This window comes from Leptonotus elevatus, chromosome 8 (genome assembly GCF_054856555.1).
Source record: "Leptonotus elevatus isolate MCC_2025b chromosome 8, RoL_Lele_1.0, whole genome shotgun sequence".
Taxonomy (NCBI): Eukaryota; Metazoa; Chordata; class Actinopteri; order Syngnathiformes; family Syngnathidae; genus Leptonotus; species Leptonotus elevatus.
In genome coordinates, this window is record NC_141246.1 from 21,856,575 (window position 1) to 21,884,430 (window position 27,856).

The 27,856-nt window shown below is 38.7% G+C and overlaps 1 protein-coding gene across 1 annotated transcript in view; it reads right to left on the bottom strand.

Moving 5' to 3' along the window:
* frmpd1a (FERM and PDZ domain containing 1a) overlaps positions 1-24,684 on the bottom strand; it is a 36,978-nt gene extending 12,294 nt beyond the window's left edge. The window contains exons 1-10 of the mRNA XM_086083605.1: positions 24,494-24,684; positions 16,962-17,071; positions 10,534-10,656; positions 8,137-8,300; positions 7,754-7,856; positions 7,569-7,614; positions 5,276-5,380; positions 1,333-1,428; positions 613-738; positions 366-485 (exon numbers count right to left, since the gene is read on the bottom strand). Coding sequence (XP_085939731.1) covers positions 366-485; positions 613-738; positions 1,333-1,428; positions 5,276-5,380; positions 7,569-7,614; positions 7,754-7,856; positions 8,137-8,300; positions 10,534-10,652 — 879 coding nt within the window. The 5' untranslated portion in view covers positions 10,653-10,656; positions 16,962-17,071; positions 24,494-24,684. The remainder of the gene's footprint in view (positions 1-365; positions 486-612; positions 739-1,332; positions 1,429-5,275; positions 5,381-7,568; positions 7,615-7,753; positions 7,857-8,136; positions 8,301-10,533; positions 10,657-16,961; positions 17,072-24,493) is intronic.
* Positions 24,685-27,856: the final 3,172 nt, after the last annotated feature.

The window sequence follows — 27,856 nt, forward strand, 5'->3', positions numbered from 1 at the left end:
CTTTTTGGGTTATTTTACCAGAAAAACTTGGACCAAATGATTAAAACACAAAACAACCCGAGTGTTGGAAAAAAGGGAGGAGGGGTCAAGCCATCTGTGTTGTTCAAAACACCCATTTTTAGGTACGTTTCGTAGGTTATTCATTTGACCCAACATTTTGAGTTAAATGAATACTGTAACTGTTTCTATAGTGCACTAAATACCTTAAAATACAACATTCCTCTAAACAGATTTAGTATAGCACAATTCATTTGATGGAAAAGATTGACAAGCAAGCAAAAGAAAGTACGATGTATTCAAAATGACAGTTTTGGCCTAGAGATTGCAAGATGCTAGCCATAGTGATGACAATTTCCACAATATACCTGCAGGTAAAGGTACTCAAAGGCAGTCGGATCATCTTGTAGCAGAGTCTCAGGTAGTTTTGGAATGAAACAAACACGGAATAGGCATCTGTAGTCGCGCGACTCCTTCTTCTGGACAACCTGAAATCAAGCCAACAGTCATATGTATTAATTCACTTCTAAAAAAAATGTTGCTTGTACGTCCATACATTAATTTCAGTTCATCCAATTAAGGAAGCGGGTAAAAAGTGTAGTGGTGAGGTCCTACCTTTTGTATCTTCTCCTCATCATGCAGCAGAAGTAGTTTAGTGACGCTGTACAACTGCTCGAGCACCAGGGAGAAATGTCCGATACTTCTCAGGGAAAGTTTTTCCTTCAGCGTCATCACAATGTCCTGATGAAAAATAATAATAAACATTTTAGACAAGATAAAAGAGTTTAGAGGCGAAAAAATATAATATACTTGTACTTCAGTAAGTGGAAGTTTTAGTCAAGTGGTTTAGTCCTGGCAACAAAGTGCCTTGGCAAAATCTGACTGGTATAGAAGCCATTTGACCTGACTTGCAATGAACGCAACACTATTGTTGCTAATACATGTTACAATTGAGATCCTTTGAGCACGATTCCCAACCAAGTCAGCAAACGTGCCCTTCATTCATAAATTAACAATAGACATGACAAGGAGTGACAAGGACGTGTTGTTTTGTCAAAGGCGCGACCTTTTCCTTTACCCAGGCCCATAGAAGGGGGGTGCTAAATACATCTGCAATTTTAAAACATGTTATAATGACAGGCATTCTTTTGTAGTGGGTTATTTTCACATAAAATCAGTATGTAACGCAAGATTATTATTTTTTTGGTAGCTATACACTGTAAGTTAAATCTATCAACGATCGGTGGTAAACTTGAGATGTTTGTTAAACCTATTCTCCAGTATAACGCATGTATGTTGTGAGAATAATAATGTGGATGCATATCAAGCCTGTACCTTGACAGTGGTGCTGGGTTCAAATTTAAAGGCCTTGGTCTGCCCGTTCTCCAGATATACCTTCAGAACATTGGGCAGGAATAGCAGCGAGTTGCCCTGCAAGTCATACAACAGCCAAGGGGTCAACGTAGGCGTGCGCCATGCAAAGTGAACAAAGTTGACAGAATAGGAACTAAAATAAAGTAACATGTATTTATTTGAGGTTGCACATTAAAGGGGAAGTCAACCCAAAAATGTTCTTTACAATACTGTTTTCTAAAGTTGAGCCATGATTGGTCGTTCCATGAGCCCTTAACAAGTGTGATGTTCTTTTCAGTCGAGAGAAAGTGGCAAAATGGCTGTCCTGAGATGGATAAAAATGGGTGGATTTTGCCACTTAATTCCACAATATTAGTCGGAATGTTGTGTTTAGACTACTGGGGGCAAGTACAACATATTGGAAAGAAAATGTTGGGGTTAAATTCTCCATTAACCTCAAACATACTCTAAAATGCGCAACTGACTTGGTAATAATAAAATAATAACTTTATAGCACTTCTAAAGACACGTTTATAAAGTTATTTGACAGAACTGAATCCATAAATGAAAACAAATGACACACAATCATAAGCTTATAAAACAAACAAACAAACATAAATAATACAAGAACCTGACAACACGCTCGCCGTGTTGATCTTAGCAATTAGCATGGCTTCTCTATCTTTCCTCGTCAACCCTTCGTTGGAACAATACTTGTCAAATTTGTAGCTTATTTTTTCGCCATTGAGGTGATGATTACTGACTCAGGAGCGAGTCAAGTAACATGTGTTGCCAAACTAGCAGCCAGCAAAGTTTGTTGTTAGCTAGCTGGTTGTTGCGTAATTAAGTACCACAGAGCTTGCCTCAACGGTCGACCTCCCAAGCCTAGCTTTTTGAGAAAGTCTACATGATCTGGAAAAACTTTTAAATCTGTGATGCTATGTGTTTTAATTAAGCTTAAAATCCAAATTTTGAAACAATTAATTTCGAAGCCTTGTTTTATGTCTTGGCTTTGGAACAACCAGAAAGGCCTCACCAGAGGATGAGGTTGTGGGCCACTCCAGTCATATTGTCATTGTTCATTGTGGTAACAATAGGGTTGCTACCTTGGATTTGTGAGAAAAAAAGAGGGACACCTGACCAAGATCGGGCACTTAACAGTCAAGCTTGAAATTATTCATAACCCCGGCCAATTTTGAATATGTGGACATTTTAGCATGACAAAAACACACAGAAAAAATGGTTAAGAAATGGTTTGCGGATGAAAATATTAACGTTTTGCAGTGGCCCAGACAGTCCAGACTTGAATTCAGTTGAAAATCTGTGGAGGGAACTAAAGATCAGGGTGATGACAAGAAAAGCTCATTGCTAAAGTTGAATGGGCAAAAATATCAGGCGAGTCATGCAAAAAGCTGACCAGCAAATATCTGAGTTTTATTTGCTGTAATAGCCAATAAAGGCTTTTCTATTGATTTTTGAGGAGAAAGGTACAAACAATTTTGGATGTGCCACTTTTTGTTCAAAAAAAGTTGTGATGTTTTTCCCCACAGAGACAGAGAGACTGTAATGCAATGTATGTCTGAACTTAAATTTCATTATTCAGCTAGTCACACACACTGTACAACAAGGTACAAACACGACATTGGCAACATGTATTGTACTATTCTAGAAAAACCTCACCCACAATTACGTACGTACGGTTCTATAAAAAGCCACCATGTGATACAATTGTTGATATATAGTACATAGGCTATCTTCTTCAAATTTTTCGTTCAAATTGATGTCGAAATATCTGACAATCCCGCTGTTCTTCTCTACACTCTTTCGTCGTGACTCACCGACTTCCCTGGCTTCCGTGGGAGGAGGACTGAAATTACCGTAATGACAGTGCCAGAGTTATGGTAATCCAAAGTGCACCTACGGAAATGTGCCGCTGGTGGCACACTCTGTAAAAAGCGTTCCACGGTAGCGCAGAGGACATTTTTAGACTACAGAATTACGGAAATCAAATTAGCTTTTGGCATTCTTCCTACAAAACGGGCCAAATCGTGTCCTGGGAGAGATTTTTTATCTTCCCAGGACAGCTGGTAAAAAAAAAAGAGAACAATTCTGGGAAAAACTGGACGGGTGGGAACTCTAGATAACAACTAGGGGTGGTAATCTTTGAATGTCTCACGATTCGATTTGATTCAGATTTTTGGGTGTGCGATTCGATTCAGAATCGTTTTCGGTTAGGAACGATTTTTGCTTGAAAATGTTTTGATTGACAATGATTTTTGCTTCAATTTATAGATGTTCAAGGAATCGTAATGATCTACTCCAGTCTGACTCGCTAATGCTAATTAGTACTCTACTCGTGGCACTTTTATCACTCAAAAGAACGGCCCCACGCTGCAAAAAAAAACCCTTTTATTGGAATAACTTGATCGTGACTTTTTCCTTTTACTCTCTCATGTGGCTACAACTTAACAGTGTATCAGACCGCGTGGAACCACACTGCCCCTAAGTGGCCAAATCGGGTACAACATGCACTCCCAATAAAGGCACACACAAAGAAAGAGAAGACAGTATAAAATAATTTAAATAAAATCAATTTGGGGACATTTAAAATCGATTCTGAATCGTACTAAATGAGAATTGTGATTCTTATAAGAATCGATTTTTTGGCACACCCCTAGTAACAACGCCCAAAATCCTATGAGGATGTAGCCACTTGATTGCACGAGATGGGTCGCTTGCTTGCATTATACAGAGCCAGCCCTTAAAAGTGGGGTAATTTTAGCGGGACATGATATAGGGTGTGGAAAATATAATTTTTGATCCTTCGGGTATTTTGGCAAAAGTATCACAGTCAGCAATAGGTAGCTCATAAAATGAATTACTTGGTTGAGTAAAAATGCCCTTGATGGGTAAGCAGTCAATTTTCCATAATGTAGTGGATATTAAAAGTCTACTCATGACATCAATTGCCAAGTTGAGTTGTATAGTTGAAAGGTCACATTAATGGTGGAAACAGGTGAGTTTGTCTTGGCCTCATATTTGAACAATCAATTCACAACAGCAGGGACAGAACAGGGGAGTGTCGACTTTTAATATCCACTGTATTTGACCTTTAAGATTCAGACAGACTGGAGGTTATTAGTTGATGAAAGCTGTTTCGCTTTCCTCCCGTACCCGCATGTAAATCTGACTTAATTTTATCTATCTCGCTTTGATAATTTCATTATGGCAGTGCAATTATATAAATAATTGCCAGCTATTGTTGTATTTAAGTTGGTCAAAGCACCTACTCTGTCTTTCTGTTCGCCACAAATCTCTCTCTCTAACATGGGTATTTTAGTCCTGGATGTTAATCACAGTCATTATAGGGAGATGAGGCAAATATCGACTTGCATTTTTTTGGGATTAGTAATGGGCACTCCAGCCTTGGTAGTTTTTCCCATCCAGCTAATTTCCCATCCGGTAACATAATGGGAGCAGCCAGAACCAGGCTTGTGTGATTTAAAAAAAGAAAGAAAAAAAATGCATCACTTATTTTACGTGCAGAAAGGCACATCATACAACCAAGTATGTTTCATAGCACATTTTCACAAATAAACATTTTTAATTTACAGGCGTATTTGAACCACTTACTACATCTTGCACTATACTATAAGTATGTCAATCTGAAATGCAATTCTTGCGCTAAGAAATAGATCCAATGGAGGTCTGTCCATATGACCACCAACTGTGATATTTGTCAGCCAGGTGTTTAAAGTGTGCTCTGAAATTGCCCATATAGTTTCGCTCCCAAGAGAAACATTTCACATGACCAGATGTCAGCACTATGTCATGCAGATGTGTGAAAGCGCTGCACTGAAAACCAACACTGTCAAAAAAGCGAGTGTGTAGAAGTACAGTAACTGGATATTGTTTTAACACTAACCTGAGAGTGCCCATTGACCTCCACCTCCTCAGCAAAGCGAACTTTTATGGGATTAGACTTGAGCTTGGCCCTCTTCTCGGGTGTGATAAATGATGACTTGGGGCCCTGAAAGATATGCAAGGCACTAAAACATTGGCGGAATATTTTCATAATTTTATCAGCAGTTGATTTAATGCAAGTCCACATTATGCAGGATGTGTACTTTGAGTAACTAAATACAATTTAGAGGCAAGCCATTTTCTTCAACGTAGGCATTCAGCAGTTAAACGATGAGAACCGCTGGTGAGGCAATTGCCATCGTGATTATACTACACACACATATTGCCATGGTGAAGCCACTCCATTGATATCCCTCCATTTTCTATGGTATTTGTGCATTGTGATTGTGCCGGAGCCCAGGTGGTGAGATACACCCAAGACTGGTCGCCGGTCAATCACTGGACATCTATAGACAAACAACCATTCACATACACGGCTACGCGCAATGTCCTTAATTAACTTAACATGCCTGTTTTTGGAATGGGGAAGAAGCCAGAGTGTCCTTAGAAAATGAACACAAGCTTAAGAAGGCCGGGCCATGATTTGAACTCCCCAACCTCAGAACACAGACACAAGTTAGAATGATTTTGCAGGTTTACAATTAATTACAATTAAATATACTTAATTCAGTTTAAATTTAATATTTAGCATAGCATGCCCATGAATGCTCAGAATGCATATAGCTGTGTATTACATCGAATTAAATGAGATCAGAGTTGCTTCTATCAGCAGAAGCATGGAGGAGAGTTGTTGAGGCTCAATCCTGTTTATTTAGTGATCCCCCTTCACCAGTGAAAAAAAAAATGCTACTGGGTTGCTGATTGAAGTGCGAAGCTTGCACCCCTTCGCACCAACAAACACATACAACCCACATACTCATACACACAGGCGAAGAGGTCACGTCACTACAATTGTGAGGGATTTAAAGGTAGGACCTTGGTGACAGGAGAGTTGTGCAGTATGATACTCAAACGAAATCCTTGATGGCGTGATGATTTATAGGTTTGTTGCTAATAAGAACATACATCTGAACCTTGTACATTGCATGTGCACTGTATACGTAAAGGGACACATACATACAGTATAGAAGGTATGTCAGAAAGGTTCAAGGGCTTGTGTCACACAAGATACCGTAACTGCAACTGACACATTTTCATCTTCAAGTCTGGGCCAGATAATCAAAGAGCGCGGCTCCTGCTGCTGCTCACCGCTCCCTCAGGGGATGGGTCAAATGCGGAGAAAGAATTTCAACCCACTTAGGTGGGTGTGACAATCAGTGGTACTTTAACTTTAAATAGCACGTCCACTAAGAAAATCAGTCATCCTGTGGCGTTTATTTTGTTTAGTGTGCGAAAATTGGACACACACGGCTGCTTCACCATGATACCATACCTGATCACAAAGCCCTAAGCATCTGTCAGTTCCTGGCCAAGAAAAACATGGCCATACATGAACAACATGTTTGTGATTAGCCTGCCAAGCCACACCCACTTTCTTGAAAAATAGAAAGTGGGTCTGGAAAGGCTGCCATTGACCGCGGTTTGGCCCGGCTCGAAATGGTGGTTTCATTAACTCTTTCACTGCCAAAAACATCAATTGACGTTAAGGAAACGCCCACTGTATACCGCCAATAACATCCAATAACGTCAACTCCGGGGTTTTTTCTCAATGGGCAGTGCAACTTCTTGTGCAGCGGTACTTTGTGAATGGGCTGGAAAAATCCCAAAACACCCACTAACTATGGCCAGCAGATGGCAGCATTGTATCTCTTTTCAATGGGCTCACCTATATCAAATTACATGACATGGCAGATCTTAGGAAATAGAACATTTTGATGACGTGAATGATCAAAGCGTTTGTCACATTAAATCAAATTTACAGAGCGTCACTAACCAAAAAAATATTAGTGTCAAAGTCACTGTTTTGCAGAAAATGTATATTTTCACAAAAAGCTTGTTTTCTCCTTATTTTTTCAATTTTCGCTTGATGTCATTCAAATTACCTATTTTGAAATGGTGATTACTGAAGAACAGGTTAATGTGGAAACATGGATAGAATAAATGGAATCCAAGTGATGCCAAATCATTTATTTGTGCTATTGGTTACCTTCCCTTCAGTATTTGTGACAATCTCGCTCTAAACATGCGGTTTAAAGCCAGAAGCAGTCTCACATTACATTTACAAAGTTCAATAACACTGCCTGTTGTTCACAAAGATGTGTTGTGTATGAAATTGGTGAGATACTGTGACTTACCAGCATTGTTCTTAGTATAGTCACAGACAAAAAATCTTGACACTCTCTATGGGAAAAAATGGAGAGGAGATGGTAACTATTATTATGAATAAAGACATAGTTCAATTTGAATTTGCTCATTAAATTGCTACTTGTATATGTGTTGTGTGTAGTGGTTGAATGAAATTGTCAGTGAAAGTGTAGACCTGATAATTTCAGCAGCTTGTTCAGGGGTCAGGTCATCGACAGCAACATTATTGATCTTCACAAGCTGGTCGCCAGGGACGAGCCGGCCATCTGCAGGACCACCTGGATGCATACAATATTCTGGTACTCGCATATATGGGGGATTATATGGTGCCTAATTGTGTAGCAAAATATGATGTGTTATCCACACAAACTGATGTTCTATCATCTCACCGGAGAAATATAGGAAGTACGACCTGTTTTAAGTCGTAACACACTAACACTAAATTCTTTTGTTTTATGAAATCATTGATGATGTGCGTTGTATAGTCCTTGTACCATGAACACAATTGAATCTGTGCACAAAGAGCAAAAGAGACACATTTCACATTTCTAGTCATACCTTGGGTGACTTCTTGTACCAAGATAGGTGTCTCGGAAGAAAGAGTGAGGCCATGAGATTTGAGCTTTGGGTCCTGCTGGATCAAAACATTCAGACGGAAGGGATAGTTCCTCTGATCTGTGCTAATGGATTCTGCTGGTCTCCCATCTATTGCAACTCGGTCTCTGCGAAGAGGTCAGTAAAGAGTCATAGTTAGTTTACTACTGGTTGCCCTTTTTGTGTCTTGTGCTGTTAAATAGTAAATGAGGTCCCTCACATCAACATTTTCTTTATCTTTATGTTCCATCAACAAATACTCAACTGGTGGAAAGTCACTAATGCCGTATTTTAAAGTAATTATATATATATATATTAATTATAGTAAAAAAAAACATACTATTTAAAAATCACATTAATGCAGAATGTGGATTTGTCCACGTTTTCTATTTTACAAGTTGTGATATAAAGCGTCTGACACGTCATTTGTGTGGGAGAATGTGACTACTAACTACGATTACTAAAATCAGCATTTGGATACCTTTGACTTTGAACACTGCTTGGCCTGCTTCTCAACGCCTCTTCTACCTTTTACTCACTTCACTAAGTCCTGTTTAAGAAGTCACTCACAACTGGAGGCTAGATACAAAGTCAAGGAAATCAGAAAAGATTTTCCTCATCTCAGATTTTTTTATTATGCATTCGAGTAAAATGATAAAAGTGATTTTGCCAAAAATGCTCCAATGAATGAAATTAAAGTTATATTTTGACAATTTTTCTTTTCTTTCCTTTTTTTTGCCTTTAACATCTCCCCATGATGCCGGCCACCTCTAATTGTCATGTCTGGGAAGATCTGGTTTTGGTTGAGGGTCCCGATTGGTCCTGAGTGGGTTCCAGCCCTTCTGCGGGTTGACCAATCCGGGCCCTCAGCCACTTGTGCCTGGCCCCAGGTGTGGCTAGTTACCCAATTAGTGTGGGTGTATTTAGTTCCCGGGTGGTGATCAGTCGGCGTGGGATCATTGCCGCTTGTCACGGTCAACACCGGAGTTCTGTCTGTCATTTTGATTTGGTATCTTTTTAGTTTGTTGTTTAGTTAGCATTAACCAGTACCCTGGTTAGTGTTTTCTGTAAAATAAAGCACGCCAGTCTCCCCCGCACTCCTGCTGTGGTTCTCCTGCCTCCCTGCATTTTGGGTCCTCCACTTCACACGCCGACAGACACCACGGCGTAACACTAATAAAATTAGCTACATCTTTGGTTCAACAGATCATCCAATTCTACCCTTGAAATGAAATTATTAATAATTAATATAATACATTTTTTGAGTTTTTTGTGTGTGTTTTCTGAAAAAAATGACTTGCGTAATTATTTTAGTACGGTGACTATACATTGTATCCATCCATCCATTTTCTATATCGCTTGTCGTCATACATCATTACTTTGCAGTGAACGCACTTAATTGTTTGTCCTTTTGCCTGTTCATTTAGATTCTTGCTAATTTACCAATCTTCGCTGGTTACTTTCTAACTTAACAACTGTTGTTAAAACGTTTCCCTTGAAAATGATTCATTAATAGCAGTAGAAAAGAGAGATGATCAAGGCTGAAACCTCCAAGAGCATCAGGATCTCACAGTCCCTTCCAAAAGTATTGGAATGGCCAGGTTTTTGGTTTCAGATCAAAAGATGAATATGAGACAAAAGCATAGAATTCCCAGTTTCCAGATATTTACTTCTAGATGTGTGAAATAACTCATGGAAGAGCACCTTATTGTTTGAAGCCACCAACAATTCAAGTGGGCAAAAGTATTGGAACAGGCATTCATAAATTTACTTAAAGTGAATAGCATTTAATATTTGGTGGCATGAAGCACTAAACAACATCAAGCCTGCGACTCATTGACTTCACCAGACTGTTGCACTCCTTATTTGAAATGTTTTTCCAGGCCTTTACTGCAGCCTCTTTCAGTTCTTGTTTGTTTCTGGGTGTTTCTCACTTCAGGAGGTAAAATGCATGCTCTATTGGGTTTTCCACTTTTTCTTCCTGATGAAGTCCTTTGCTGTGTTGGCAGTGTGTTTTGGGTCATAGTCTTATCTTTTTTAAACTACTCCTGATTAGTCTGGATACATTTCTCTTTAAATTGCTAGACAAAATGGTTTTGTAGACTTCAGAATTAATTCTTCTGCCATCATGAGTTACATCCTGTACCCTCATCATCCCGCAGAAAACCTTGCAAGGGTTTTCTTCCAGATTTTTGAATCAAACATTTTATAAAAAAATTTTTATTGATGTTGATCACGTGACTACCACAACACATTTTAATATTGATTTACCGCCCAGCCCTAACATGTACCTCACTATTGTACTGGAACAACTGGTTGGGAACATACTTCAGATATCCAATTTAGCGGCCAAATTTGTACCTGCTCAACGAGTGAGACCTGCTGCCCAACTCTCGGGAACGTCTCAGCCATCTTCCCACCACCTGCTCGACCCTGCTGGTCCTGCGGGACGGGGAGCGACTCCTGTCCTGCAGTTCCATTTACCTGAGGAGAGGTCAAGTTTGCTAAAATCACAAATATGATACAGTGTTACTGATTCATGTCAAGTCGTAAGCATAAGACTGTTGTTTTTATACAAGACATCCTGGGGAAAGAAACGGGATCATCACAAACATTAAGATGCTGCTTTGTTTCACAACATGCTAAACTAATGAAAAGCACTTTATAATCAGCATTTTTTGAAAAGGACTGAAATGATGGATGACGAGATGGATCATGTAGGCTGTGGTGTATCCCACAGCTGCAGGAAGCAATCGTTGGCAGACGTGCTTTGCTGATGATGGGCATTAGCACCATCCATTAGAGGGAACAAACGGATGAGGCGGGAAAGGAGAGGATGCTTTGCCAGTTTACAGAGACAAAAGCAGAGAAGAAAGGAGGACAGAAAATAAAAATATTATGAGAACCGGTTAAGAAGGCAAAGGCTTGGGGATGATAATGCTAAGTGACACAGCTGAGAATGTCTCCATTGGGATCGTGTGTCATCAGCACACGATCCATCCGTGTGTCTTAAATATCCTCTTTTGCCTCTCACAGTCTGTTTTTTCCGTTTCATCTTCGCCATGGATGGCATTCACTGGCATTTCTTGACCCTTCTTCACTCACTTCCTTCTCAGGTTACACAGACACAAACTGTGTTTTACCACGGTTGCTTGAGATCACATTATTTAGCCACTAGTACAATCCCATAATGATCTGCCAAACATAATACATTTAGAGTACCATCAATTGATATTGTCATAGAAATGAAAACAAGAGAAGAAAAATACTTTCACAGTTTTCATGGGATAATGAATTTTCAGTGACAATTGACTCTATTCCTGAGCATGACATTTTTTCTTAAATTAATATTTCTTGAATACTGATCAAAGTCTTGTAGAGTAGGTTTTTGGTTGTTGGTAACTGGAGCCTCTCCTAAATGATTTTAGGCGAGAGGCTGGGAAAACCCCTGAATGGGTCGGTAGTCAACAGGCGGGCATATAAAGACAAACAACAATTAACACGGACATTCATACCTAAAGACAATTTAGTCTTCATATAACCTAATAACCCCGATTTTGGAATATTGGAGGAAACCGGAAACAGAGATGTTTCAACAGAGATTTGAACATTGTGAGGCAGATGTGTTAAATACTATTCCACCATCCTGCCAATAGGGATTATTCTACAAAAAAAAAAAAAAAAAACTTCATTAGGAATGATGACTTTGTTATTAAGGAAATAAAGGTTTTCTTGAATTGCACCATTGCCAAACTGACTGGAACCTTGCAAGATGATTGTTGTGGTTACTCATTGCATCAATAATACTGCAATCAAGTGAAAGTAAAATAAAATTAAAATAAATAAATAAATAAATAAATAAAAAAATAAATAAATAAGTAAAAAAAAATACAAAAAATAATAATAATAATAATAAAAAAAATTAAAAAAATAAAATAAAATAAAAAAAACCACGGGGTTGCGCCGCTGGGCTTCCGTAGTTGCTGCCGCTGCCGCAACTGTCATTCAGCACGGAGGCTACAAGCTAGATCACCATGGCGAATAAATATACTACAGAGGAGACTTTCCTGCTTCATTCTGAGACAAAACTGACTGGGAGTCTGACGAATCACGATGAGTGTTTGCTGGATCACTCGGGAGTTCCAGACAGCAAGTCCAAACAAGACCAGCCCCCCTCCGGCCGTTCAAGGTATAGTAAAAGTTTATACTCATCCGCCTCCGAAAAGCAAGAGAGGGGTTTTATTAGCTACTCAAAAGAGTAATAACCATATTAGGTTCAAAATGACGGCTCTGGGAGATCTAGTTGATTTAAAATTCCGGTAGTGCTAGTGGTTAAAAAGAACAAAGACGGGACTATTAACAAGAACGCAGTGATTTGTATCTTTTGTAAAAAAGAAAAAAGACGCTCCAGCCTGACTTATCATTTAAGACTCTGAATGTAAACATTACTAAACAAGCTTGTTTGTCTGAGCAACTAACTCAAAGACACATAGCGTTAGTTGTCTGTTGTCAGATCCTGTAGCCGAGCTTGGGGTGGGTTTTTGATTTGAGGAGTTGTTACTGTAGCCTAAGTTCCTTTTTTGGGATTGAGTTGTTACGACCCAGATATTGTAGCTTTAGAGTTGTGTTGACCTCTCCTTCTAAACTCTAACTTTTTCTGATTACCAGTTTGTTAGTTAAGCTCAAAAACCACCACAGATATTATTAGACTGATTATTATTATTATTAGATGATCTTTTGAAATAATGCCTGGCCTAATTGGTTTGTTGATGTGCTTTTTTTGAACGTTTTCTTTCATTTCATTTCATTTATGAAGCACAGTTCAACAATAGAAATGTGGATTTCAAATCTTCTCTTCTTGGTGTAGTCAATAAATTCTTTATTTGGGGACTTTTAGCAGATATGAGATTAAAGTAGATTAATTATATTAATTAATTTAAAATCCTGTCATTATTTGATTAAAAATGTTAATCGCCTGACATAGACTGGGTTGTATTTTACAATTTTAAAAATTTGCAGAATTTCACAAGTTACTTCATGTTAAAGATTACATAGCTCTTGAAAAGAAAAATGCACCGAGCTTGTCACCAACCTTTTTCAAATGCAATTATGCCATCTCGTGGCAGAAAAATGACCTCAACACAAATTTAAATATCACACTCATTTTTGACAGTACATTACATCTTATTTTTTTTATTTATTTTTTTTATGAATTTTTATGAGATTACTGTATGAATGACTAAAAGATGCAGCTATATTTCTATTATTTAAAAAAAAAATCCACTTTTATGTTTACTGTATGAAAAAATATTTTATTGTACATTCTACTGTACATTTAGAACAGATATAAAATGTGCGATTAATTGTGAGTTAACTATTGGACTCATGCGATTAATTATAATTTAAAAAAAATTAATCGCCTGACACCCCTAGTTGTAACACATGCAGAATGTGGCTTAGCATTGTCTTGCTAAGATAAGCAGGGACGTCCCTGAAAAATATGTTGCTTGGATAGCAGCACGTTTCAAAAACTGTACCTACTGTACCTTTCAGCTGTGCAAGCAATCCATACCAGGGCTCTACACCAACTTTTTCTCTGGTAGCATTGTTGCTAGCAACTTGTTGGTCGCACCAGTACAGGATTTGGTCTTGCTCTTTTTTAGAGAGGTACAGCATGACCATATTTACTGATATATATTTTACTGTAGTTGTCTCAATTGGCATACCGTAGTTACAGCAGAGCAGCATACAGTCACTCAAGATATATTTTTTTACTGTAACCATAACTGTCTGCAACAAGCTGTGGCTGACAAAAAAAGGTCAATTAGGTCAATTTTTGCCATGGACCGGTCACGCGGTTGTTTACAGAGCTGTACACTTTAGCGTGATGCGTGATTGCGTGAGAACATCTTTTTTGGGGCTTAATAAAGTGAGTACATGTGGACTTTCAGCTCATGTTTGCTCCCTGCTTGGCTATCTCGTAGCACCCATCAATGGCTGTACTTGGCCCAAACCAATCACGTGTTACACCGCGGCGCCCTAATTTGCATAACCCGCGCCCATTTGCCCCCCAGAAGGGCATCCATTTGACGGATCTTAGCCGGTACGTAGCAGAGGTAAAAAAAAAAAAGTAATTTAATAAATTTTTGAGTGAAGTTCTTTTTCGGTCTTTATCCCATTTTCGAAAGGTTCGTATCATTGGAAACCTTGCTGAACTCCTAACAACACGTAATAATGATGTCAAGCATTTTTTATAAATTCTGAAATTACAGAATGCTGTACGCAAAACATGCAATGACAAAATCAATTATGAGGCGATCAATAAACAAACCCTGCACGAGTTGTTCGAATACGTAAATAGAAAAGGATAAATATAGCAAAGAAAAACGACATTTGCAGTTGAAGACATACATGCCGTTGAATCATAAGCAAGCATGGCGGCAGATACAGACAGATACAGTACATAAGCTCATATAAGCACTTGAAAGGAAATGTGACAAGTGTCCTTTTCATATTTATTTTTTGTCCTGAATGACACTCTGTCTATGATTTTCCAAAGCAATTTGAAATGTGGATTCGTCAGAGCACAGCACACTTAATCACTTTGCGTCAGTCCATCTAAGATCCGATCAGGCCTAGAGAAGCCGGCGGAAATACTGGTTGTTGTTGATATATGGCTTTCGCTTTGTACGGTAGAATTGCATTTGTAGATGTAGTGACGAACTTAATTTCTGGTCTTCGAGGGTGTGCTAACTATGCAGCTGTTGTCTTATTTTATCTCTATATTTGTCATACTAATTTGCTAGCTGGTTGCTTTTTGCCCTAACACAGGTCGAGCCATGATTCTACTTTATTATGTTGCATGCTAAAATTCTACCTTCGCCAATAAAGATGCACAAAGGCTGTTATCTGCTTTTTGTATTTAATGCCTTCATGCTTTTGATACAAGCAATGCTAAGTTCAAGTTTAAAATTATATTTGCACCCTAAAAACAGATTGGTCAAAATTACCCACCCCAACCCCCTCCCCCGAAAAGGTTAAATTTGACCAATCTAGCTGGTAGTTATGTGTCCTTTGGTTAAAACAACCACTTTAGAATGGTAGGTGTTTTCAACCAATATATATATATATATTGGTGATTGGGCCAACCGATACAAATTTATCATTCTGACCAAGATATTGGTTAATCTGTGTTAGAGGCTGACATTTTTCGGGAACCCCGCGGGTCACGGGATTCCCGAAAAAAGTACCACTGATTGTCACACCCACCTAAGTGTGGCGAAAATTGTTCTCTGCATTTGACCCATTCCCTGAGGGAGCGGTGAGAAGCAGCAGAAGCCGCGCTCGGGAATCATGGCGCACGTGCGAGTATGTGCACAATCTTAAGTGCACGCCACATGCCCGCTACTCCGCAGGGACGCACATGACATCACCCTCCACCACTCCACCACTCCACCCCTCCCCTCCGCAAAGAAACTGTGGAGTGTGAGGGTCCGCACACTCTACTATAAAGGGAAGATAAAAGCTGATATGTGCAGTCAGAGCAAAACAGTCAGGGCTCTTCGTACTCATCTGGGCATTGGTGGAGCATGCATGATGTAGAAAAAGCTTTAATATTTCCTTTTTAAACGGCACAATGCACCTTTAATGCTAAGTGTCAAGCAGTGAGGCAAATTGGTCCCATTTTTATAGTCTTTGGTATGACCCGGCCAGGGATTGAACCCACAACCTCCCAGTCTCAGAGTAGACACTCTACCACTAGGCCATTGAGCGGGTCACATTTAGAGTGATCTATCTAGACACAAATTCCCATTTTTAAACACTATATAGTAATCACATAATAATAAATACATTTAGAATACAATAAATTGATACAATAAATATATTCCCAAGTGATCTATCTAGACTTACTTTCTGTTGTAACCAATTTCATTGGTTGTTTGGATAACCAATAAGATTGGTATGCCCGTAACCATCTGGAATGGTCAATGTCTGACCAATCTATTGGTTAATCAAGCCAATATGAACTTATTTTTAACCAATCCATTTTTAGAGTGTGTTTGAAATTGCCCCACTGAAAATGTTTCTAGACAATAAAATTCATTTTGCCTCTATCCACAGCTTGAATTTAAGACATAGAATCGATTGATTATGTAAAAATTGTAAAAAAGGAAACCAATTGGTTGTTACAAAGTGAAATATATTAAGCAACGCAAAGCACTTACACGATTATTTTATAGAAATTTTCGATAGGATACTCGAATACTGAAATATTCGATATCTGCAGCACTACATTCAACCACCATTTTGTCAGATGTTTATTGTTGAATAAAACCCTTGCTTCAGGTCGCTGGGATAAACCGGAAACTAAAATTGCTCCTCAAATGGAGTACCGGTAATTGATTAGAAAGATTTCTCCTAAAATAAGTTATTTTGAACCTTGCATACTACTTGTTAAAACCAGAAAAAATAAAATTATATGATGCATTCTGAATACATCAAAGTCACAGTGCAGCCAAATGAGATTACAAAGTACTGTCCGTCTGCAGGTGCATGTGCGTCACCCACGCTTAGCCAGATTAGAATGATCTTCTCTTGAACCTCAGAGGTCTGGTTAGGGCACCGAACTAAGTTCAATGGTATCACAGACAGTGTCTGTGGTTCACTAAACACATCCCTCTCACTGTCTGCCCCACACAGTATTTATTGCACATTCTCCTAATTGTCTAATCTCGATGTCTTTTTATATACACATACAAATGGTTTCAGATTCACAGAGCAGCACGCACCTGCTCTTAGCCCTTTCTGTCAGGGCTCCATGTGGGCGCCACTTAAAGTCCCATCCTGCTATTTCTCCATCCATCATTCTGCTGAGGAGGACGAGTCTTCATTAGGCTACCTAATGACAAACACAAAGTCATGAAAGAAAAACAAATATAGGAATTAAAAGGTGACAGGTGCAGTAGTCCAAGCCTTTCATTCTTTATGTGTACTATTACCACCTATTATAACCATTATTAACATGATTTGAGCAACACTCAAAATATGTCAGCATTTAAAATTAACTTTTTCCATTTCTCAGAAAGCAATATTCTGAATTAGACATTGGATATTCCAGTCATATTGTTCTGTAAAATTCATTGGTAATTCGATAATTGTGAAGTGTGTGAACACCGGCCGCGTTGTCAACGTGCTCTAATTTAGAATAGGCTATTACTAGCTTAATATAGTCAATCACAAGCATACAAACATCACTTACAAAAGAAAGCTGTCTCCTTATGTGATTACAGCACTTACTACTGCATGCTGCTGCAAAACAGAAGCACTTCCCTGCAAATATCCCTACTCAAATGCTTTATGCTTACACAGAAGGAGAGGGGGGGAAAGTGGCCAAATGCATTGAGGGAGGGAGAGAGAGAGAGAGAGAGAGAGAGAGAGAGAGAGAGAGAGAGAGAGAGAGAGAGAGAGAGAGAGAGAGAGAGAGAGAGAGAGAGAGAGAGAGAGCTTTTTAGGGCAGCATCACACAGTTGGAAGAAGCAGCAAGAAACAGTGACGAGAATGCAAATAAAATGACCAACAGCTCAGAAGAGAGAAAAGTAGAAAGAGTGGGATAGTCGAGCAGTCAAAGAATAAAAGAGACAAGGAGTGAAAAAAGAATCAAGAATTTGGAGACAGCTCAAGAGACAGGCGAGAGAGAAAAAAGCATGATGGTCCTGCCAGGCTGGGCTCTTTGTGCTGTGTGTTGAGTCCCACTTGCCCCAGCTCCAAACAGCATCCATATTTAATGAGGACCTCGCAAAGCCCCGGGAAATGTCCCATCAGCCCAACTGTCAAATACTGACTCCAGACTTTTCTTTCCTGTAGCTCTCACTCGAATCAATCTTTATCTTGTCTTGCATTTCTTTACAATTAAAATGTTGTTCTAATCTGAATTTTACATGATAGATCTGCACAAGTTTTAAAGTAAAATACATACATACAATACATACTGTATAAGAGGTTTTTTAAACAAAAACAATGAAAATTGGCTTGTGCATTATGTATTAACCCCCTTTTGTTATAAAGCTCCTAAAAAACTCTGATGCAACAAATTACATTCAAAAGTAAAAAAAAAAAAATCTTTAAAAAAATAAATTAACTAAAAAAGCCCACTTATGTGCAATCTGAGTGTTGCATAACCATTTTCAGAAAATCCGGAGAGGCTGCGACACCAAAGCAAGAGCAACAACCATCCGAGCACAGCCATGAAGAGCAAGGAACTCCCCAAACAAGTCGGAGGCAAAGTTTTCAGGTCAGGGTTGGGTTGCAAAAAAAAAAAAATCTAAATCTGAATCCAAGACCAATCCCAGACCACCATTAAAGTGACAGTGTGTAATAGTTGACCACTAGATCATAGAATACAGCTGAAGCGCATGCATTTTGAAGCACCCACATTACGGTGGCTCAGAGACCACATTTTGCAAGCCTACGACCAATTCGTATTTTGCTTGAGGTAACGAGTATCTTGGCAAGCGACGACAACTTGGCCGCCAGTGTGAAGCCCAGTGAGTGACGCCGAAAGACCAAGCGAGACAGCCAGAGCAGCTAACAAGAGCGGCTAGTGGGAGTTAGTCGGAGCCATAGGCTGAAGTTGCTAACAAGGACGAATAGCGGAAGACGTAAAAAAAAAAAGAAGCTAGTAAAAGCTTGCGAGAACAAAGCAGAAGGTGACAAGCAATGGGAGCTTGAATCACTCAGCGACGACCACCTGCAGGCTCCAGCTGTGGAAGGTAAGCGGCCCATTTTGGTCCAACACTCTACGTTCACAAAGTTGTTGGAAAAATAAAATACAGACATTAAAAAAACAAATGGAGGAGAGCTCTGTTGGCTAAAGGCAATACTCATGGATACAAGTTCACTAGAAACTCCTAAACCGCCTTTAATAAACAAGGTTATATGTGGTTATATATGTTACTTGTGGCATTAAAACCACCATGTTTGAAATTACTTTATGCATCATGTCATGCTAATTTAGCTAACGTGCTAACTGGTTTACTACAGTACAAAAACATTAACACTGATACAAGGTTATATGTAGAAAAAAACAGATTTACAGGCGGTTTAGGAGTTCCTGGTGAACTTGTATCCATGAGTATGTGTCCCACCGTGCATTGTCCCATTGTTTAACATACTGTATATGTGTGTGAATGTGACATATTACGATGAAATAAAATGTGACCTGTAAAGTGCACACAACAAATATTCATATTTGCACACAAAGAGCCATGCTGTATGTGACTAATTTTGTTTTTGTTTTTTGTGAATGTCAGTTTTATGAGTTTGAGCGCATTTGTGTTTGAGTGTTTGAATGTGGGTGTGTCTTAGTCACGGGCTGCACACATCAATAATGTATTCGGATAATGCGGCCGCTCCACTTTGCCAACAATTTACAAGCATGTCAGCGCACAGACTAGGACAGAGACTGAGAGTGGAAGGAGGGAGACATAATATATGAGAGTGCAAAGAATAAGTCACACACAAAAAGAGAAAAAAAGTTATTCAATATTCAATATTGTGCTGTCTTTGTTTCAAACTACCATTGCAACTTGCTCAATTGGAATTTCTCTCTATTTAATATGTCAGGTTTTAATCACAATTGAGGAAGGAATGCCGTCACAATTGAGTCGTGAAGAGAAAGCTACATTCTCAATGTTTTGATTCATTTGCTATGATCTTCCTCTCATTTATGTTAACATGCTTTGTGTAGCGTGAAACTAGGTTATTTTGCAAGGTGTCCGGGGCGAGGATGGGAATTTTTAATTGGGGGGGGGTTAGATATGTTTTTGGGAAAGTTGTTTTTTAATTAGCCTTCAAGTGCTACTAGCCTTTTTTCATATGTAGCATTTGGAACAGTCAACTTGTGGCAATATTATTTCTTATGTATACAACAATTTTCACATGATTTTTACCAGTTTCTTAAATTGTGTTGACAAAAGTTGGGTCAACTCTGGACTTGTGCAAATGTCTTAAAAGTATTTATAGAGCAGTGAAGGCACAAAACACCATCAGTACTCATACGCATAGTTACATGATGATGTAACCAGGGTTGTTTGTCATTCAACAATTTTTGGAATGTCACTGTCCGGTCTTTGTGCACTCGTTTTTGCAAGATTTTAAGCTCTGGTTGATTTGGCTTTGTATTATGTAATTATCAAGTTAATGTTCTCTTCATCTGTGCCAGTGCCACCCTATGTCTCTCCTTGTTCTGTCTCTCCTTCCCAATGCAGACTTTTTCTATTATGACTGTTTATTATCTCCCACAGTTGAGAAAGTCAACAGGCAACAAGCAACAGGCATAGGATAGTCTCCTTACAGTATATATTTTTTGAAAAACAAAACACTGAATTGAAATGACCACACCTGTCAAAGTGGGCAATAGTCTGATCACCACAACAGGTTCAGGCATGGTGACAATCAGCAGGGGTTGCACATTTTTGCAGCAATAATCTTCAAGCATGTTTACTCAACAAAAATATAAATGCAACAATTTTGTTTTTGCTCACATTTTTTAATGAGATGAACTCAAAGAAGAAAGGGGGGGGGGGGTTACTGACGTTTTTCTAAGTCCCCAGACCCCTCCAATAAAACAAAACTGCACCTTTCAAAGTGGCCTTTTATTGTGGGCAGTCTAAGGCCCCGTCCACACGAAAGCTAGTTTCAATGTATCCTCACAAGTTTTTTTTAATGCTCAAGACGTTCGTCCACACAATGGCGCTGTTTCAGAGCTTGAAACCGATCACTTTTGAAACCGGGCTCCCGAATGGAAAGATTTTAAAACGCGCCCCGTACTCGTCCGTCTGGATGCCATATGCAGGATATTCCTCCAGTGATGACGTAATGGTCGCAGCTCGATGACGACGCATTGTCGCACATTGATGACGTATGCGACAATTCTCGCGTGACTGCGCGCAAACCGTCAGTCTGTCAACAACAATGGCGGATAGCCGTGTCATAGTCATTTTGCACAGCCTCCTTAGCTTGCTTATGCTTTTGCAGCAAAATATTTTGCTTCTTTATTCCCACGTTCAACAAGCGGTGTTGTACTTGAATCACCCGCCATTGTCACTTCTCCTGTGTTTGTCTTTTTCATGTTGTTTTGATACATGCAAAGCCATGTTTGTTCTATAGATTGCAATAAAGTTTAAAAAAAAAAGTGTTCGTCTTTTTCTCTGATTCTTCTTCTACGCTTTCCGTTAACTCCCTGTGGCTGCGCTACAACGCCACTCCAGACTTGGCATATACATTACAGCCGTTAAGCGTCCTCAGCGTCTTCTTTTGGACACACGCAAGTCTTGAAATGCTTCTGTGTGTACGAGATTTGTTTGAGGCCTGGATGGGGCCTAAGGCACACCTGTGCACTAATCATGGTGTCTCATCAGCATCTTCATATGGCACACTTGTGAGGTGGGATGGATTATCTCGGCAAAGGAGAAGTGCTTAATTCATATATTGTGTATGTAAGAGAATGACGGAAGTTATGTTATTTACTTAAGGAGAAGGGGTGGGAGTAAATAAGTTTTACTTCTTCTCACTCCTTTTCGAATATTCATTGATTTTTTTTCTATTGCCTGTTTTCTTTAGATTTTTCTTTCTTTCGTTAAGTATTGTCACTTATTCATGTATTGAAATAATGTTGAAATATTCAAAATAAACATTTCAATCAATCAATATTTGAGAGAAATTGATAAGTGATATTGTGTATGTGGAAGAAGTTTATTTTTTTGTTGAGTATATGTTTAAATAAAAACAAATCTAGAAGAATTATTCACTATAGAGAGCACATGTGTCAAGATCCGGTCCTCGAGGGCCTGAGTCCTGCATGTTTTAGAAAATATGAATCAGCTGTGTTGAACGTGGGAAACCTCTAAAACATGCAGGACTCTAACACCACTGTATAGGGTGTGTCATTTATTTTTGTTTAAAAAAAACAAAACAACAACAGCTAAAAATTCATGAAACTTGCCTGGACTTGCCTGATACATTGGCCGATTACCGCTTTGATTGTGTCACAAGTTATGAGCTATTCCTTTTTTTTTTTTGACAAGACTTCTAAGCAGGGCACAATATGATTGGCTGCTTGTAGTTGAGTGAACGAGCTGCCCCTTTGTAGTTACTTGCCTCCAATTAACTTTTGTTTTCACCTTTTCAGTGAGCGGGGAGGTTAGGGGTGGGTGAGTAGTTACACACAGAGGAAGAGGAATGAGGGAGGGAGCAAGATGTGAGAGACATTGTGTAAACACTGTGGATGCCTTTCCTCTGTTGGGGCTGTGGGTTAGGGTTTAAGAATAAATAAATAAATAAATAAAACATATTTTCTAAAAAATATTGTATATTTTTTTTAACATTCTGTTCTAAAAAAAAAAGCTTACCAGTGATGGGCTACTGAGAAGATTTAAATTGAAACAGAAGAATATTGACATTTATTTATTTGAACTTAACATGGCACACATTTCTTCTGTACCATATATTCTACACTTTTCTTTTAAAATAAAATAGACTGTGTTCAATGAAAAAAAAGTTTTTATTTCAACCAATTACTTAAAAATATATATATTTTAGAGCTTTAATTTTAAAGTAGTGATAAAGCAATATTTTTGTTTACGAACATCATACAAACAGAATCTTATATCGGCCCTTGCCAAGACGGGACCCTTAACAACTAATAGTAATTGCTGGCTGTCGTGCGCTGTATGCAAAATAACACTTATACTCTCTGCAAGACTGAAGCAAACATGCATGTGTTGGAACCGTATACAACCGAAAGAACAACAGAAAAGTCAAAACTAAGGAAACCTGCACCAATACCAGAACCTTTTCGCTGCACTACATGTTCGACCGTGCTACACATACAGGAAATACTTCATATTTACACCAACAACAGCATGCCAAAATAGACCCATTTCCATCTTATCCATCTTCCCCTCTCATATTTTGCACTTGGCTAAGCTTGTTGTGATAATCAATAACAATGCTACTGTTCTTACTGAATTGTTTCTCTGTGAATTCATATTTAGATGCAGTTCCATGCAAACGATGATAGACACACCCAGAGCCGTCATTGGGTATTAAACTTGATAAATGCAATTGCATCAAAAATGTATCCGAGCCTAAAAATAACATCATAAATGAATAAAGCCTGGCAAGGCCTTCAGAACTTGGCGGCTCTCATTTCATCTCATGCACAAGTCTCACTGCTTATTTTAATTCTAAATCTGGTTATTGCACATAAACACTTGCACCGTAAAAAAAAAAAAAATGTACACACACAGTTTGAGCACATGCACTAGCAATAATAAAGGTTGCCTGGTTCAGGGAGGAATGATGCAGCAAAATATTCAGAGCAATAGTCCAATAAAGGGCATGTGAGTGTGTGTGAGCTCAGGGTACCGTTGGTCACTGAATAAAGCGATTGATTTGTCACTGACTGATTTATTTGTGTAGTCATCAATTCCTTTGAAGTTGCTGAATAAAGAAGTTGCTTACTTTTGGAGAATGTGCAATGTTTTTTTCTTAAGCTTTTTCCTGTCAGCAGTGAAACATCCTAAGCATTAATTACTATTAGGTTCACCTTTCTCCCAACTCTCCAGTTCTCTCAGCACCATCCATCTGCCAGCTTAGAAATCCTCAAATAAACATGCCATCATCCCTATGACTACATTGCTTTCATCTTATGACTCGGTTAATCTAAACATGTATTTGTAAACTTGTGAAGTTGAGCAGTGGCGCAGTGGTAGCCCTTTTTCGCCTGCATTATCCCTGAGTGGCAGTGTACTTAATCACTCACTGCATCGTATAAAAACTTCCATGATACTCTATTTCTTGATTGTGGTAGGTCTGAGGTAGCTTTGCTGTCTATTATGTAACTAATAATATAGGCTACACTTTGTTGAGTAATATACAGTATCCAAACATTTGTTGGGACGCAATTGACGCCTAATGGTTTGGCTGCTGTGCTGAGGAAACCTCAAAGGAATATGCCCGTCTTGCCTATTGGTACTAGGCTACTTTACTTTCACTTTTAGGAAGCAACATCCGAAAAGAAAGGCATTGCTGTTTTATTTCTACTGTACCTTTTTGTTCGATAGACACAGTAATCAGCCCCGTTTAATGTATGCGCTATATCTTATATCTCCCGGCGGGACAGAATTGAGGCAGGACTTTAAAACAATTTAACCTACACGCAATTATTTTTTTATTATAATATTTATTTCAACACAATCTATCTAAGGTTCCAACTGACTAGTTGTTATTCAGTCTTGTTAATGAGCGTTAAAGACCTTACCTATCGAGCGGGTTTGTGTTTCTAATCCCCTCCAGAGAGCGTGGGGGGTTGGATGTGGCGGCGGGGTCCACACTGTCCCAGACGTGGAATTATAGCGTCCACAAAGTAACGTTTTTAATAAATAACACGTATTCAGCGAAGGCAGCCGTCCATGTTAACGCAAATGACGCACGTTATCCACAGTGGCTGAGCACGCGAGATGCTGGAAGGTGAGGCGCGTGCACGCTGCACCGTACAAATCTCTCTCTCTCTCTCTCTCTCTCTCTCTCTCTCTCTCTCTCTCTCTCTCTCTCTCTCTCTCTCTCTCTCTCTCTCTCTCTCTCTCTCTCTCTCTCCCCGCCCCCCATGTAAATTGCTATAGTGACGGAGGAAGTAGGAATAACTATACCTGCCTTGTCTAATTAGTTTCAAAGCAAGGTGAACCCAACAGAAAAAAAAGAAGTACGATCCAAGTACTTTAAATTTCCAATACCCCCAAAGCAAAGAAAATTCACCATCAATTTTTTAATAGAGTGTACCATTCTTCTGAGTTTTTAAGAAAGCGTTTCAATTTGGACCACAACAACTATTTATTTTGTGATGAAGACATTGACAACATTTATTTTACGATTGTTTTATATGGTATTTCTGTAAAAGTGTCATCCCATGACCTGGTCATTAACATACTCATAGCCAAGTTTGTACTTCTTCCCAGCTGACAGACAAGGCAAGTCTTGTGCAGTTATTCCATCTTTCATTAAACTATAACAATGTATTCACAGTTTGTTGATATAGTCAGGCGTGATAGCAACTGCTGTTTAGTCAGGGGCATAGCCAGATTTTATTCAGTCAGGTGAGTGACAGGGAAAGATTGTTACATGTGTGCATTTTATATTTCATGAAATAGTGACTGCGGTGTTTCTTTGTTTGTTAAACACTGACTTCTCCGCCATTTTGATTGCTGGTATGTTGTGAAAGTAATTATTTTGAGTGAAGTTGACTGTAATAATCAAATGTCCTTTACTAAAGGCAGGTTATTTTACAATTAATATAATTAACTGGTGAGTTATTTTTAGAACATGCCCACCGACCATTCCTGTGGTCCTTGGGGGCTACCTGCTCCACCGGAAACACATGACTTCTACCGGAAACACGAGACCTCTACCGGAGACACGTGACTTCGAGTTTTTTTAAGCATATCATTTTTTGAAAACAAAAACTATTTTGTTAATTTGAACAAAACAGTATACAATACATATTGAAAATTTGAATAGAAAGAATGTGTACAACATCAAAAACATAATTCCATCGAAAACACGTTGCCTCTGAACGAAGCCCGACGTACAGACGGACTTAACAGCATAGTCGTGCATGTCTTCAAATCAACCGTGATTTAAATGTCGACCTTTGTTTTTTTTGTTAAAGAAAACGAAAGTTTTGAAAGGACAGTGAGCAGGGTTAAAACAAAGCAAGCCTCGTTGGTATTTGATAATTTGAAGAATTTATTGTCTGATTAGGCCTCTTTTTTGTTTTCTTTTCCTTTTGTCTTGTTCGAATGCACGGTTCAATGTTATGTTGTGTGCTCAGTTTGCACATCTCATGTTCTATGGAGAAAGACTTGGATCCTGGTTTTTGGATTATTAAGGAGGGGGATGTGGGGGTGGAGTCAGGTAATTTTCTCTAAAAATGTAAATTTTTTATGTATTATTATACTATATCGCCACTGTGTGTTATCCTCAAACTTGTTTTCAATTGCACGTGACACGTTATTCATTTGTTTACACCTAAATAAAAAGTTAGGAGTACTTAATTGTGAGTTATTCCTAAATTTTCAAGTACTTGCATTTGAGGCTTAAGTTTTAAAATGCTTGAATTTGCAAGAGCGGTTAATGATACCGATCTACAAATATGTTCAATAACAAATAACAGGTGTTGTGGAGCTGCCTGCAGAGTACAGAATGATGTACAGTACTTATTCAGCACCCACCTCAACTGCCGAGGCTAGTGCTTCTGTTATTTAATATTTCCATCACAACATAAATCAGATTCCATCCACTTTATTTAATTGTTCAGACAAACCAACGTGAAGCGTATTACACACGACATACTGCAGTCTGCAATTACGCTACATTCGCCATTCGGTTTTATGTTCAAATGGGGGTCACGTGTTCCGGTGGTGACGAAAGCGCCAACAGCCGTCTTGGTTAAAACAGTGCAATATACTAAAACATACAAATACTACCACTTAGCATTAGTTTGAGTTAAGATTATGATTATATTTAGTGTTATAGTTACGTTTAGGCATAGTGGAAAGAAAAAAGAAGAAAAAAAAGACTGAATTGGAGGTCACGTGTTTTCGGTAGAGCTCCACTCACCCATGGTATGCAGCAAGACCCTTCTCTTATTTTCTGTCGTATTTTTTACGTTATGTACTTTAATTTTGGCACACTTCCAGCAGTCCAGGAAGTGCTATCTACTACAGAGGTATTTACTAGAGATAACAGAAATGGAACATTGAAACGATCACATCATTTGGAACAACTGATTCACAAAAATAATCAATCTTTTGGAACGTTTGAAACATCACCGCAGCGACATCTGGTGGCCAGTTGTAAAATATTACAATCAAACAGTAGAGCAGTGTTGCCAGCACCCCAGTAAGGAAATTAACTATTGGCTGTCTGTCATCACCTAATTTACACAACTGGCAATCGGCCTATTCTGTAATTGTAATGGATGCCATAATTGAGAGAAATTATATCATGGTAAACAAAAACTGAATAACCCCCCACCCCGTCAAAATAAGTATAGAAGTACAAATGAGCTTTTTGTTGCCGATACTTTAATTTTGCCTCTCAACATGACCTAAATACTTTGATGAAACCCCCAGTACTATCACATTTAATCAAAAACCTGTAGGCTACATTTCAAAGGATAAAAATAATAATAATTTGCGACAGGGCATCTTAAGTATTGACAGAAAGTATTAAAGAGGGGAAAAAATGACCTGCAAAAACATGCTGCCTGGATCGCGAATTGAACCAAGGTTACCTGCATTTTTATTCTCAGGCCATTGTGCGGGTGCATTACTACTGAACCAACCTCCGCATACAAGATGTGTATTGATGACATTTTATAATGTAAGTCATTGTAGCAGCAGCCAGGGTAATTTTACGAAGTATATTTAGGTTGGATTTATTTTAGATATAAGACATTTTAATATAGTGCAACGCTCGTATTTAATTTTAGAAAAGGGATAACATGTTCACTTAATGTGACGTTTGGAGGCGTAATGGAACGAGAAAGGCAACTGTCACGTGACATCCTGATCCTATGGCAGATTTAGGAACACGATTCAAATCACAAGTTCCGCCTGTGGTCCGG